The sequence below is a fragment of the Dipodomys merriami genome, unplaced genomic scaffold, assembly GCF_024711535.1.
Source record: "Dipodomys merriami isolate MVZ:Mamm:240054 unplaced genomic scaffold, mDipMer1.0.p SCAF_62, whole genome shotgun sequence".
In the NCBI taxonomy this organism is placed as follows: Eukaryota; Metazoa; Chordata; class Mammalia; order Rodentia; family Heteromyidae; genus Dipodomys; species Dipodomys merriami.
The window spans coordinates 1,365,321-1,380,694 of NW_027206202.1; the positions used below are offsets into that span (position 1 = coordinate 1,365,321).

The 15,374-nt window shown below is 48.7% G+C and overlaps 1 protein-coding gene across 1 annotated transcript; it reads left to right on the forward strand.

Annotated features, from left to right (window-relative positions):
• The first annotated feature begins 7,412 nt into the window (after positions 1-7,412).
• Positions 7,413-13,484, forward strand: LOC138814964 (zinc finger protein 689). The gene is made up of 3 exons (XM_070004126.1): positions 7,413-7,940; positions 8,126-8,239; positions 11,088-13,484. Exons 1-3 carry the CDS (start codon positions 7,736-7,738, stop codon positions 12,263-12,265), a joined length of 1,497 nt encoding a protein of 498 aa, XP_069860227.1. The 5' UTR covers positions 7,413-7,735; the 3' UTR covers positions 12,266-13,484.
• The last annotated feature ends 1,890 nt before the right edge of the window (positions 13,485-15,374 follow it).

A 15,374-nucleotide genomic window follows, 5' to 3' on the forward strand; every position in this document is an offset into this window, starting at 1 on the left:
TCAGATCCGGGAAGAATCTGGGCTGGGCGGCGGTGAGGGTGAGCGGCCCGACCACCTGTGACAGCGTCCGCCGCCCGCGGGCCCCGACCACCGTCCCCACCTTGGAGTCACTGAAGCCTTTGTGTCCCCCCGCGGCCTCCCTCCACGTGCCCCACCACCATGTCCAGTTTTTGTTTTTTCTTTTTCCCCGGCTGTTACTGGGGTTTGAGCTCCAGGCTTTGTGCGTTCCTGGCAGGAGCATTACCTCTTGAGCAACGCCCCCTCCCTCCCCGCCCCAGCCATTTTTTCCTGATTTTTTTTTTTTTTTTTAAAAATTCGGCTAGCCAGGGCTGCTGTTCCCTCCATGTAGCTGGAGGATCTTATTTTTTGCTCCTGCTGGCCTCAAAGTGAGATCCTTCCAGTCTCTGCCTCCCACTCTTTACCTTCTGAGCAGCTGGGATGGTAGGTGTGTATTGCCACACCTGGAACTTTTTTTTTTGTCGGGGTGAGGGTGGACAGTACTGGAGTTGGAACTCAGGGCTTCATGCTTGCTAGGCAAATGCTCTACCACTTCCTACACCTCCAAGTCCCTTTATTGAACAACTACCATACAGGTTGGCTAAAGCCTACTGTTTAAGGTCTAAGATCAGGGTGGGGAGGTACCTCCTAGTCCAGAATAATTCTTTCTCAGGAATTTAGAAAATCTAGGAGATAGGCTAATAAGCAGAGAGCCCATTCAGTAAGAGTGTAAAGTGAAGACTCCCCCACTCTCCTCAAGGACTCAGGATTCAAGTGACATTGTAAACATTACAATATCTCTGTATTAGGAGGTCAACTGGGTCCTCTGGAATTTGTGTGTGTATGCCAATACCTGGGCTTGAATTCATACCTAGGCTCTGTTCTTTAACTTTTTCTGCCCCATATAAGTGACAGCTGCATTTCAAGCCTTTTGCTGGTTAACTGGTGATAGTCTCTGGAAGGTACCTACCACCCAAGCTGGCTTCAAACTGAGATCCTCAGATCTCAACCTCCTGAGTAGCTAAGATTTTAGGCATCATACCAGCAACCGACAGCCAAGCTGATCTTTGAGTTGCTAGTTCTTGAAGTTTCAACCATACCAAGGGCAAAGGGAGTAGCTACAGGGCTGGGGCTGAGAGTCTTTAGAAAGTGCCCAGCCCTAGGGCCTGAATTTGAAGTGTTAGTGGGTCTAAAAATTGGAGTTTAACTGGACTAGGGTGTGGTTTAACTCCTAGAGTGCTTGCTTCCCAAGTGTGAGACCCTGAGTTCAATCCCCAGTAGTAGTCGTAATAATAAAAGCTAGCATGGCTCAAGTGGTAGAGCCCAAGCCATGAGTGAGCTAGCAGCCTGAATGCAAGGTCATGAGTTCAAACTCTAGTACTAGGCAAAACAAAACCTTAATGAAAATACATTTAAGATCCTCTCTGGCAATGCTGGGCCCTCACTCCAGACCACCAAGGTCTGGATTCACTTCTTTATACTTTTGTTGGGGGAGTTAGGAGAGAGCAATACTGGAGCTTGAACTAGGGGCTCATGGACTTTGTGCTCTCATTTAGCTTTTCCATTCAAAGCTGGGGCTTTACCACTTGAACCACACACACTTCTGGCTTTTTGGTGGTTAATTGGAGATAAGAGCCTCTCAGGTTGTGTCTGGCTAGATTGGCTTGGAACCTCCATCCTCATATCTCCGCCTTCTGAGTAGCTAGAATATTAAAGACATGAGATATAGCACCTGACTGTAATTTGGAATTCCTATCGCTTCAAACTCATTATCCTCCTGTCTCAGCCCCCTGAGTGATATGCACCAACACTGTCTGGTGTGTGTGTGGTGCTGGGAATTTATCCCCAGATTATATTGTATACTGAGTTCAACCAGCCTCAAATACATACTCCAAGGCCTCAAATCTTTTAACCCGCCCCCCCCTCTGCGAAATAGATCTTGGCCTATTTTATTTTATTGGGGTGCTGGGATGGAACCCGGGGCCTCATCCATGCTAAGCAAGCACTGTGCCCAAACCATACCATACCCAGGCATCACATCATTTTACTGGAGACACATTTCTGTTAGGGTTTTGCTACCTGGTTGCAGCTGTTCCCTGGCAGCTCCAGCACCACTGGTGCTGCCTTGATGGTGGCCAGCAGCTACTCATCATACTCTCCTCTCAGAGCTCTGGTATGGGGCTGCTCAGTGAAATACTCTTCAATGAGCAGTTTTCCTTGGCACTCAAGAGTGAAGATTTCAGAAAGTTCCTCTAGCGTGGCACCGCAGCAATTTCAGTGTCCTCTCCCAAAGGTTCTGGACCTCAGTACCCTGGAGGGTGGAGGTTTTGCCACTATTTGTCTGAGGGGTAATGGCTGTTCCTTGCTGTTGATATTCCTATAACTTTTAGAGTTCTCTTTATGATAGTTACAGTGGGAAGAATTTGCCTCTCCTCTAACACATGTTCAAGTCCTTCCCCTCTCCGTTTTTTCCTGTGATTGGGCAGGTGTATGCTGAGTGTCAGTGGCTCACATCTGTAATCCTAATTACTCAGGAGGCAGAGATCTGAGGATCCCAGTTTAAAGCCAGCCTGGACAAGAAAACCTGTAAGACTTTTTTTTTTTTGGTGGTGGTGGTCATGGGGCTTGAGCTGTGGGCTTGCGCGCTGTCCCTCAGTTCTTCAGCTCAAGGCAAGTGCTCTACCATTTGAGCTACAGCGCCATTTCTGGTTTTCTGGTGGTTTATTGGAGATAAGAGTTTCTCGGACTTTCCTGCCCAGGCTGGCTTTGAACTGTGATCCTCAGATCTCAGCCTCCTGAGTAGCAAGGATTACAGGCATGAGGCACTAGCACCCTGCTGTCTGTAAGACTCTTAGTTACAATTAAGCATCAAAAATCCAGAAGTGGAGCTGTGGGTTCAAGTGGCTGAGCTCCAACCTTGAGCAAAAAAGCTCAGGGACATGCCTGGGCCAAATTAAAGCCCTAGTACCAGGGGGGAAAAAAGGTGTGTGTGGGCCGGGCGCTGGTGGCTCACGCCTGTAATCCTAGCTACTAAGGAGGCTGAGATCTGAGGATCGAGGTTCAAAGCCAGCCCGGGCAGGAGAGACCGTGAGACTCCTATCTCCAATAAACCACCAGAAAACCAGAAGTGGCACTGTAGCTCAAGTGGTAGAGCGCTTGCCTTGAGCTGAAGAGCTGAGGGACAGCGCCCAGGCCCAGAGTTCAAGCCCCACAACCGACAAAAAAAAAAAAGGTGTGTGTGGGGGAAGGAATGTGTTCATGTTTAGATGGAAACAAAAGCACTACAATGAGTTTTCTAAGTATTTCAAATAACACTTTTAGGAAACTGATTAGCGTGTTTGTGTCTCAAATACAGTTGGCATTGGAAATTTAGTCCTTGTATGTATGTATGTATATGTGTGTGTGTGTGTGTGTGTGCCAGTCCTGGGGCTTGAACTCAAGGTCTGGGTACTATCCCTGTTTTTGTGCTCAAGACTAGCACTCTAGGGCTGGGAAGATGGCTCAGTGGTAGAGCGCTTGCCTTGCATGCCTGAGGCCCTGGGTTCGATTCCTCAGCACCACATAAAGCAAAATGAAAAAAGCCGGAAGTGGCGCTGTGGCTCAAGTGGTAGAGCGCTAGCCTTGAGCTGAAGAGCTGATTGACAGCGCCCAGGCCCAGAGTTCAGGCCCCACAACCGGACCCAAAAAAAAAAAAAAAAGACTAGCACTCTAGCACTTTGAGCCATAGCTTCTGGCTTTTTGGTGGTTAACTGGAGTTGAGACTCATAGACTTTCTTGTCCAGGCTGGCTTTGAACTGCAATCCTCAGATCTCAGCCTCATGAGTACTTAGGACTACAGGACTGAGCCACTGGCACCTGGCCATATGTTTTAAAATGAAATGTTAAAAATAAATTAAGGTTTTATTATAAACTTTCTCTCACCTACAAAAATGTCCATAGGTGTTCTGAAAATGATAAGAGGAAGACATTTTTTATTTTGTTTTGTTTTTGCCAGTCCTGGAGCTTGACCTCAAGGCCTAGGTACTTTCTCTTTGCTTCTTTTTTTGCAAGCCTTCTACCACTTGAGGCACAGTACCATTTCTGGCTTTTCCTGTTTATGTGGAACTGAGGAATCGAACCCAGGCTTCATGCATGCTTGGCAAGCACTCTACCACTAAGCCCCATTCCCAGATGGAGGAGGACTTTTTTTTTTTGTCAGTTGTGGGGCTTGAACTCTGGGCCTGGGTGCTGTCCCTCAGCTCTTCAGCTCAAGGCGAGCGCTCTACTGCTTGAGCTACAATGCCACTTCCAGTTTTCTAGTGGTTTATTGGAGATAAGAGTCTCACAGACTTTCCTGCCCAGGCTGGTTTTGAACCTTGATCCTCAGATCTCAGCCTCCTGAGTAGCTAGGATTACAGGCATGAGCCACCAGCACCCTGCTAGGAGGACATTTTTATATTCAGCTAGAAAGACTGTCATTGTATTGGAAAACTAATATCCCTGGGTTCTTGCATGAATACAATATACATCCCTCTATGCCTTGACCAAAATTCCTGCTTTTGGTAATTCACAAAATAACCTCTAGGGGGCAGCACGACCCACTGTTAAGAGTCAGTGGTTTAGTGCTAAGGACAAGCACTAGGTTCAGCATCTGGATGAAGGATCCTCACTGGCTGAGAGGTGAAAGGATTATTCAGGACCCAGTAGAGGTCAGCACAGTTTAAGGAAAAAGAGAGTGGGCAGAAGTTAGAAACTGCTTGATATGCTTGACCTCAAATTTGTGTGTGTGTGTGTGTGTGTGTGTGTGTGTGCGCGTGCTTGTGCACACAGGTACTTTGGGCTTGGATGCTATCCCTTAGCTTTAGTCATAGCTCCATTTTTTTTTTCCCCACGTGGCTTTGTATCATGATCTGAAATCTCAGCCTCCTGAGTAGCTGGGATTTTAGGCAGGAGCCATAGGCAGGGGATTAGAACCTTCTCTCACCCAAATCAAGATTTTCACTCATCCAGAAAACTGAACATAAGAAGAGATCAAAGGGGGCTGGGAAGGCGGCTCAGTGGTAGGGTGCTTGCCTTGCATGCATGAGGCCCTAGGTTCGATTCCTCAGCACCACATAAGCAGAAAAAGCTGGAAATAGCACTGTAACTCACATGGTAGAGCACTAGCCTTAAGCTGAAGAGCTGAGGGACAGTGCCCAGGCCCAGAGTTCATGCCCCATGACTGACCAAAAAAAAAAGACATCAAAGGCTCAGGGGTTTTCTTAGTTAATAAGCAAATCAAGATAGTACAAAGGATGGATGCTTTGTACAAAGGTAAAGAAAATAAAGGCTTGTTGCTCTCATGTTTAGATTTTTGTTCTTCCTCCTAACTAGTGTTATATGCTTCTGGAAACTCATGAAATCCCTTTGAGATTTCTGTAAAACCATGTTAATCACCCACTTACAAAAGAAAAAAAAGAGTAAGATGAAACAATGCCTTGAGCTACCTTCCCCTAGCTTAGTACACTCCTTCCCGTCTCCACTAGCTTAGCATGCTCCCTTCCTAGGCAACACTAGGCCCTGTAGTAAAGTCAGTAATCAGCCTCCAACCCCCTCTACCTTGGGATTACCCTTCTCCTGGGCAGGCTACTACCATATAAGGCAAAAGGAGCTCCAGGTCTAGGCAGCTGCAGGACCTCTTATCTACTACTTAGATAGTAGCCATAAATCCTAGTCTGCCATGATGAAGCCCCTGGTCCACACGTCCACACCTCTTAGCCCCTTCTAGCCCCTCCTAAACATCCTAGGTTATATAAGTCACCTCAGCCAATAGCTGGTGATTCTCACTTTGCCCTTGTGAGAAGGGGCTTGCTGGAGGTCTGCGTGATTCTCTGGCAAAGTCTAATAATCTAGCAGGCATGGTGTTTGCTTTCAGAAAACGCTAAAGTTAAATCTCTTCCCAAAAGGGCAACATAGACAGTAACCATCATCCAAAGCAAATGCTCCTGTGAGAAAGTCACAAAAAAGAATCTAGGGTGATTTCTGCTCATTCTGGCCAAACTTAAATCCTTCCTTCTTTCAGAGACAAGCTAAGTTCAAAGGAGGACATTGATCACTGGCCTAACCCTACTTTGCTCCTCTCTGGGCCTCTATTTATGCTTTTTAAACTTTTCCTCTTAAGTTTCTCTCGCAGTTGCCTTGGATTCCAGGAAGGACACGGCTGATCCAATAAATAACTTCATAAGGGGGATAGAAACCAGCAGAAGCTACAGCAAGGGGCTTCTCAAAACAGGCCCCAATTATCTTAATGATGAGGCACCCAAGGGCAGGAACAATCATTTCATTGGAACCAGATTGCTCCTTTCAAATGATGCCAGCTGTAACAACTTTCCTAAAATTTCTGCAAAACCAGAACAAAGATGATCAATCAGACCATTGATCTAGCCAAGATTATCTGCTATATCAGCTGTGTATACTTCAGACCCTTCCTTGGTCTCCCTTTAAAACTTAAAATATACCTGACTTATGTAAGTGTAACCCTTCTGTACACCACTTTTTGTTTTTCTTTTGTCGGTCTTGGGGCCTGGGCACTGTCCCTGAGCTCCTCCAGTCAAGGCTAGCACGCTACCACTTGAGCCACAGAGCCACTTCTGGCTTTTTCTGCTTATGTGGGGCTGAGGAACTGAACCCAGGGCCTCATGCATGCAAGGCGAGCACTCTACCACTGAGCCACCTTCCCAGCCCATGAACATCACTTTTTATAATAATATATATTTTTTAATCTTATATGATGCCGGGCTCCTTCCGTAATCCTAGCTCTCAAGAGGCTGAGATCGTAGTTCAAAGCCATCCCAGGCAGTAATGTCTTTGAGACTCTTACCTCCAATAGACTCTAATATGTTATAAATGGCGCTCTGGCTCCAGTGGTAAAGCTCCAGCCTTGACCAAAACTGCCCAGGGACAGCGCCCAGGCCCCAGTGTAAGCCCCAGGATTGGCACCAAAAACAAAACAAAACTTCAGTTTCTGTAAGCCTCTAGAAGATGGTATGGGGAGGGGACGGGATCACTCCTTCGTTTTTTCCCTCGCCGCGATGATTAAATTTCCTTTCTAAGCGGGTATACTCTAGTGACCGAGTTTGGGACTCGCGGAGTTGGGGCCTTTTGCACTAAAAACGGTTACAAATCTGCAAGCGAGCCGTGGAAAACAGTGGGAGAGTTTCTTCCCCGATCCCAGATCCCCGCAACTCATTTCTGATCTCGCAGCACTCTCCCTACACTCACGGTCCAGCTTCCTGCCCTTACGCGTCCGTTGGCTTCGTTCAAACGGGCCGCTGTGGCCATCAACCAATCAGGACGCTCGATGCTCAGCTTCTGCCCAATAGACAGTTGCAATAGGAAGGGCGGGGAAAAGGGGCGCGAGGCCCGCTTGCAGCGCCATTACACTTTAGGGCAAAGAGGTTAGGAAGCCGGCATGGCGCTCTGGTCAATAAAATCGATAGCTGGAAGCTGCCCGTGTTCCAGGCAAAGGCGGTGCAGTAGCAGCGCCGCCATTTTCCCTGAAGGCATCTTCCGGTGCCTTTCCCCCAAGTTCGGCTAGGAGTTTCCTGAATTACAACGAGAGGTTTCCGTTAGCCCCGCGGGCGGGCGGCTCCGACTCCCTCCGGGCTTCTCCCGCCACGTTCAGCCCCAGTCCGGCCGAGGCTCCTGAACCTCGGGGTCCTCCGCGCCCAAGGGCCGAGGCCGGGACGGGGCAGGCCGTGGGGCCAGCTTCTCGGGTCCAATGGCGCCGCCATCGGCTCCGCTCCCCGCACCGGGGCCAGGAGAGGCCCGGCCTAGCCGGAGAAGGGGAAGGAGGCCGAGGGCCTTGAAGTTCGCGGACGTGGCCGTGTACTTCTCCCCGGAGGAGTGGGGGTGTCTGCGGCCCACGCAGAGGGCCCTGTACCGGGACGTGATGCGCGAGACTTACGGCCTCCTGGGCGCGCTCGGTGAGGCCCGGCCCAATCCGCTTCCGCGGGCCCGAGGGGGACGGAGGAGCCGGGGGGCGGGGGTGGAGGAGGGCTGGGAACGGCCGGGCCGCGATCTGGTTGTTAGGGGAGGGGCAGGGGCGCGGCAGGTGCACCTGTCGTTGGTGATCTCGAGGCTCACCCTCTGACTAGTTCTCCTTCCCCAGGGTGTGCAGGTCCCAAGCCATCCCTCATCTCCTGGTTGGAGCGAAATACCGAGAATTGGGAACCGGCTGCTCTAGATCCACAGGAGTACCGGAAAGGGGTAACAGTCCAGAGAAGTGAGTGGTAAAAGAAAAAGAAACAAAACAAACAACCTTGGAGAGTCTGCAGCCCTCCTGTTAACGTTATAACTCAGGCCAGAGTTCGGTCTGGCCAGGGCCAGACCTTGGTCCCATTCTGCTCATTTCAGAATATTGTTTCTGGTGGTGTAGGGTCGATCACCGTGCAGATTCCTCGATCAGTCTTTAAATAACCACCTGCAGTACCCCACTGTATAAATGAGCAAGTGGAAAGATTGCCTCCTCTCCTGTCTCCTTTCCTTGAATTTGGGTCCTGGTTGAGGGACCCTAAGTGTATCCATTTCTGGGCTTGGGTTATGGGGTAACACTGCATGGATGCCTGAGCCCCCTCTTGCAGTTATGGCAGCAGGACCTTAAGTAGTGGAAGACAAGGCTTCCATCACAGAAGCAAATGGAACCGTGGACTATACTTTCTCTGCCAGGTTCTCGAATGTCAAGGGTATATCTCAGAGGTTCATATCTAATCATTTTATGCAATATTAAATAGGTACATAACTACATAAATAACATACAATTTTACACTACGTATTTATTGTGCCAGTACTAAGGGTTGAACTCAGGGCTTTCTGCTCCCAATTGGCTTTTTCACTCAGCTGGTGCTCCACCACTTGAGCTCTGCTTCCAGTTCCAACTTTTTGCTAGTTAATTGGAGAATAAGAGCCCCAAGGATTTGTCTGTTTAGAACTGGCTTTCAGCAATGATCCTCAGATCTCAGCCTCCTGAATAGGATTATAGGTGTGAGCCACAGGCGCCTGTCCCATTTCAGGCTTTGTTATTTTGGTTGGTCGTAAGGCTTGAACTCTGGGTCTGGGTGCTGTCTCTCAGCTCTTCATCTGAAGGCGAGCTCTCCACCACTTGACTCACAGCTCCATTTCCAGCTTTTTCTGTTTATGTAGTGCTGAGAAATTGAACCCAGGGCCTCATGCATGTGAGGCAAGCACTCCACCATTGAGCCACCTTCCCAGCCCCCCATTTCAGGCTGGCTTTCTTTCTTTCTTTCTTGTTTTTTTTTTTTTTTGTTTTGTTTTTTGTTTTTTGTTTTTTGTCGGTCGTGGGGCCTGAACTCTGGGCCTGAGCACTGTCCCTCAGCAGTTCAGCTTAAGGCTAGTGCCCTACCACTTGAGCCAAAGCACCACTTCCAGCTTTTTCTGTTTATGTGGTGCTGAGGAATCAAACCCAGGGCCTCATGCATGCAAGGCAAGCACTCTACCACTGAGCCACCTTCCCAGCCCCTTTCTTTCTTTCTTAAGTATAATTTCCATTTTATTTCTTTTTGTTTTCCCTAGAAGACAGGTTTTCTGAAGTCTGCAAGTATCCAGCTCCTTACATTGGTTTTGGTGGAGGCTGTGGAGCAGTACCAACAGATCTAAATTGAGGTGGGGGTGTTCGATCTTTCTGGGCTTCACGAGATCCATTCCTGACCACCTTGCTGTGAATGGCACAACTCACGCAGTAATGGAGCTTCACATAGAGCTTGGGAAGAACATAAGCTTCGAAGACACTCACTTTGGAAATGTCCCTACCGGCTGTGGCCTCTACTATATTCCGAATGACAAAACTTCTTAATGGCCTTGTCCTTAGGCATGCATCATGCATCAGGTGCAGTTTGTGCAGCTAATAGGCTGCACATGGCCTCAGCCCTTTTTGGCTCGACCGTTGTTCCTTCTTTTTTTCATCATCTTGGAAGCAAGGGCCAGAGAGAGCCCATTTCAGGCTTTCTTACACTGTTATGGCAAGTGGGATACATACACTGCATTACAGCATTCAGGAGGCTGAAGCAGGAGGATCCAGAATTTGAGTCCAGTCTGGACTACATAGTGAGAATTATGTATTAAAGAAAAAAGGAATAAACTTTTTTTTAAAAAAAATAGAGAGAACAAGCCTCTAATTATAGCTACCTGGGAGGCAGACATAGGATAATCTTGGTCTGAAGCTGGTGGGCAAAAACATGAGACCCTATCAAAAACAATCTAAAGCAGAGAAGGCTACAGGCCTTCTCTGTGGCAGACCACATAAGGGCAAGGTTCTGAGTTCAAACCCCAGCACTGTTAAAAAAAAAAGAAAAAGAAAAAGAAAAAAAGTTGGAGTGGAGTTGGGACTCAGTAGTAGAGCATTTGCCTAACACATAGATTTGTTTTTTACAATTTCAAAATAAGTACATGTGCTGACATAAAAAGATCTTTAGTGTATAAGTGGAAATAATGAAGGTGCAGTAAATTATTATAAAGGGTATACATGCTGTCTTTCTGTAAGAAAGAGTAGGAATAGTGTATTTGTGTATTAGTGTATTAGAAGAGGGCAGGCAATGTGGCTTAGTGGTAGAGTGCCTGTCTAGCATGAATGAAACCCTGAGTTTGATTTCTCAGTTCCATATAAGCAGAAAAAGCCAGAAATGGCGCTGGGGCTCTAGTGGGAGAGTGCTAGCCTTGAGCAAAAGAAGCTCAGGGACAGTGCCCAGGCCCTAGTTAAAGTCCCAGGACTGGCAAAACAAAACAAACAAAAAAGCAAAACACAGAAGAAATTAAGCATGGCTTCTACAGAGTAAATGGGGAGCATGGTAGGATTTTGACTTCCTTCTGTTCCTGTTACTGTGTCTTCATAAACAACGAACTACATCCACACTCCAAAGAATGTTGTTTCTCTTCCCTGACCTCCGAGCTGGCTCAGTACCCTCCTCGTTTCCATAAGAGTGTCTCACACTTAGCTGTCTCTGACACCAACATTTGAGGACAGGGACTGAGTGTGTTGGTTTTATAACCTGTATTGTCATAGGCAAGAATAGAAGGCTGGTAGTGGTTAAAACTAACTTTTCTCCATGTCCTTATAGAGACCAGAAGGAAGAATGGGGAGAAGGACGTACTCCCACCTAAGGAGGCACCCCGGAAGGGGAAACGAGGGCGGAGGCCCAGCAAACCTCGACTGGTCCCCAGGCAGACGTCTGGGGGTCCCATTTGCCCCGACTGTGGCTGCACTTTCCCCGATAGCCACGCCCTGGAGAGCCACAAGTGTGCCCAGAACCTGAAGAAGCCTTACCCGTGCCCCGATTGCGGGCGCCGCTTTTCCTACCCATCCCTGCTGGTCAGTCACCGGCGGGCTCACTCCGGTGAATGTCCCTACGTTTGTGACCAGTGTGGCAAACGTTTCTCCCAGCGCAAGAACCTCTCCCAACACCAGGTCATCCATACCGGCGAGAAACCCTACCACTGCCCTGACTGCGGCCGCTGCTTCCGCAGGAGCCGCTCCCTGGCCAATCACCGGACCACGCACACGGGCGAGAAGCCGCACCAGTGCCCCAGCTGCGGCCGTCGCTTCGCCTACCCGTCCCTGTTGGCCATCCACCAGCGCACGCACACGGGCGAGAAGCCCTACACCTGCCCAGAGTGCAGCCGCCGCTTCCGCCAGCGCACGGCCCTGGTCATCCACCAGCGCATCCACACCGGCGAGAAGCCCTACCCGTGCCCGGACTGCGAGCGCCGCTTCTCCTCGTCCTCGCGCCTGGTCAGCCACCGGCGCGTGCACTCAGGCGAGCGGCCCTACGCCTGCGAGCACTGCCAGGCGCGCTTCTCCCAGCGCAGCACGCTGCTGCAGCACCAGCTCCTGCACACCGGGGAGAAGCCCTACCCCTGCCCCGACTGCGGCCGTGCCTTCCGCCGGAGCGGCTCCCTCGCCATCCACCGCAGCACGCACACGGAGGAGAAGCTGCACGCCTGCGAGGACTGCGGCCGCCGCTTCGCCTACCCCTCGCTGCTGGCCAGCCACCGGCGCGTGCACTCGGGCGAGCGGCCCTACGCCTGTGACCTTTGCTCCAAGCGCTTCGCCCAGTGGAGCCACCTGGCCCAGCACCAGCTCCTGCACACCGGGGAGAAGCCTTTCCCCTGCCTCGAGTGTGGGCGATGCTTCCGCCAGAGGTGGTCTCTGGCGGTTCATAAGTGTAGCCCCAAGGTCCCAAACCGGAGCCCTAGATCCGCCGTGGGGGGCCCCAGCCAGAAAGGCGGCGCCCTTTAGGATGGAAAGGATGATCGGCTGGTTCACTTCATCTTCGCAGAAGAGTCCGGGAAAAGGCAGGCAGAGCTCTAGGCCATACAGGGCAGAGTCAGAACTAAAACCCAGGCCTCCTAGCGTACACATCGGAACTTTAGTATATTCCACTACACCGGATGCCTTACTAAACCTACAACAGTCCCATTCGGAGATGGGACATTATTGGGTTAGTTTCTGAAGTAATCTGTGTAACTGGTACTGGGTTAAAAGTTGCCCCATCTATTTCAAGGCTGCTTTTCTAGTTTGCAGACAGTTAATCTCTGTCCCCTTGCATGCAGTCAGGAGTGGCACCTGCTCCTTACTGTCTCCATACCAAACTGAAAAACTTGGTCTAGCCCACTTTCTACAACACTCCTGCCAAGTGATCTATTGCTTGCTTGTACACCTTCTTTGACAGGGAGCTCACTACCTCACAAGGCAGGTCATCTCATTGTGGGATCATGCTGATCTTTAGGAGGTGAAGTACCATGTCCTGCTCTATACACCTGGCCTATATGATGTTTCATACTTCATCTACATGGCAGCTGTTAAGATAACCACAACTACTTTGCCTCTAGGTTGCCAGGTTAAATTGCAATAATTCATTTCCTTTGGAGAATGGGATCTCACCAAGGATGGTCTCTAACTCCTGAACTCAAGATATCCTCCTGCATAGCTGGGACTGCAGGTCTGTGTCACTATGTTAGGTTAATCACTCCCTAAAGATGGTTTCAAGCTGGGTGCTAGTGGCTCAGACCTGTCATCCTAACTACTCAGGAGGCTGAGATCTGAGGATTGTGATTCAAAGCCAGGCTGGGAGTGAAAAGCCCTTAAGACTCTTACCGCCAAATAACGGCCAATAAAACCGGAAGTAGAGTTGTGGCTGAAGTGGTAGAGCACTAGCCTTGAGCAGAAAAGCTCAGGGACAGTGTCCAGGCCCTTAGTTCAAGCTCCACGACTCACAGATGGTTTCAGTTCCATGCTTCATCTGCCTCAGAATAGGCCTTAAAAAAAAAAAGTTGCTTTGTCATATAAAAGTAAAAAGACAGCATACCTTGTTCACTGTACACCTTCCTGGTCTGCACTGATTTTTAGCAACTCCAGGCTGTACTGGTTTAGGGGAAACTGCAAACCAGAGGTCTCTTGGCTGACAGACATCTAACTGCCCTGACCTTTTAAATGTGATAAAGCTAAATCTTCTCCACCTTGTTTCTGGAAAACTGGCTCAAGTTGGGCATGAAACATAAGCACAGTAAACTCTGGGAGAAGTGTGGTGTTATGGGGGACCTATGGTCTAGCTGCAAGAGGTAAAAACGGGACTGGATTACTATACTTCATCTGGTGGACTTGGAATAAATCTAGGTAGCTAATTGGAAGATTCTTGACTAATGGATCTTACTCTTCTCTTCCATGAGGCCTCAGTCAGCATTTTTTCCCCCATAAAGTGAGATCATTAAGGAAGGTAGAGAGGTAATTGAATACAAAGAAGAGTTTCATAAAACTGTCCACGCCTCCCTCCCTCCCTCCCTCCTTGACCTCCAGTGGGGCCAGGAAGCAGTCTCTTACTCTTTGTGATATGCCTCCTAAATAAAGCTTTATGATTCAGTGTGAACATAGCCGACCCCTTTACCTTGGGCAGCTGCATCAAATTGGAATTTCCAAACATGACTCATTCCAACAGCTGGAATGGGTCATTATTCTACTCTTCTTTGCTTCTTCCTGCAGCTCTGATCTCATCCTCAGAGAGGGAGACTGACTAGAGAACATAGCATTTTGTAATTGCCTCTGTTCAGGTGTTCAGCAGGTTGTCATTGGAACTGTTTGTTTCTCCTTGGATAACTGCTTTCCCGGAAGGGGTAATCCACATTGGGTGTCATTAAAAGTCTGATGAATGAATTAGGTTTCTTGTGGAATTACTATTTAAAAAATGTATATCTAGTTTTTCTGGACTGAGAAAAAGTTTGATGTTAAGATACAGCCCCTCGGACCAGGGAAACACCCTGCCTGAGCAAAGACCCGTTGGGATGTAAACCAATACCTTTTTCATTAGCCTTCTGTGTTGGAACTTACCAGTTTCACATAAACAGGCTAGCACACATGATTCCTCCTGTAGGAATTTTATAACTTCCTCTGAGCATGGACTGTACTTCATAAAACTTGGAAGCCACTGATAGCCAATTTCTATCCTGTGGTCTGTGGAGTACAAAGATGAGATCGATTTCCTAGTCTCTTTGTGACGCCCAGTCAGGGCCCATTGCAGACATGATCCATGCCCAGTATCCAGTGAGCTCAACATCCTTTCAGCAATTTTTGTTGGTCATGGGGCTTGAACTCTGGGCCTGGGCACTGCCCCTGTACTCTTCAGCTCAAGGCTAGCACTCTACCACTTGAGCCACAGCACACTTTGGGTTTTCTGAGTGGTTTATTGGAGGTAAAAGTCTCATAGATTTTTCCTGCCAGGGAAAAGCCATTGAACCACAATCCTCAGATCTCAGCCTCAAGTAGAATTACAGGCATGAGCTACAGGGCCCGGCTTTGTACTATAGTTTTTGTAGATTACATCAAAGGAATTAACATTGTTATATCAAACTAAGAATTTGCATTATTCCAATTGCTATGTGTGTTGCTGGGGAATGGAACTTGGGGTCTTGCACAGATAAGTGCCAGGATGAATGCTAGGTTAAGTGTTTTATCACATTCCTAGCCTGTACAATTGGCAATTTCTATTTTTCTGTTCTAAACTTCAAATAGTTGTACATTGTGTGTGTGTGTGTGTGTGTGTGTGTGTGCACGCACACACACACACACACATAGGTGCATGCCCGCTGACACTAGGGCTTCTCTCTTTAGATTTTTTCATTCAAGGTTAGTGTTCTACCACTTGAACCATACCTTCACTTCTGGCTTTTTGCTGGTTATCTGGAGGTAAGAGTCTCACAAACTTTCCTGCCTAGGCTGGCTTCGAACTGCGATTTTCAGATGTCAGCTTCCCAAGCAGCTAGGATTACAGGCGTGAGCCACCTGTGCCTGGATTGGGGGTTATCATTTAACATCTATTTCTGCATCTAGTGCTTCCCCCCCCCCATTGTGTGGC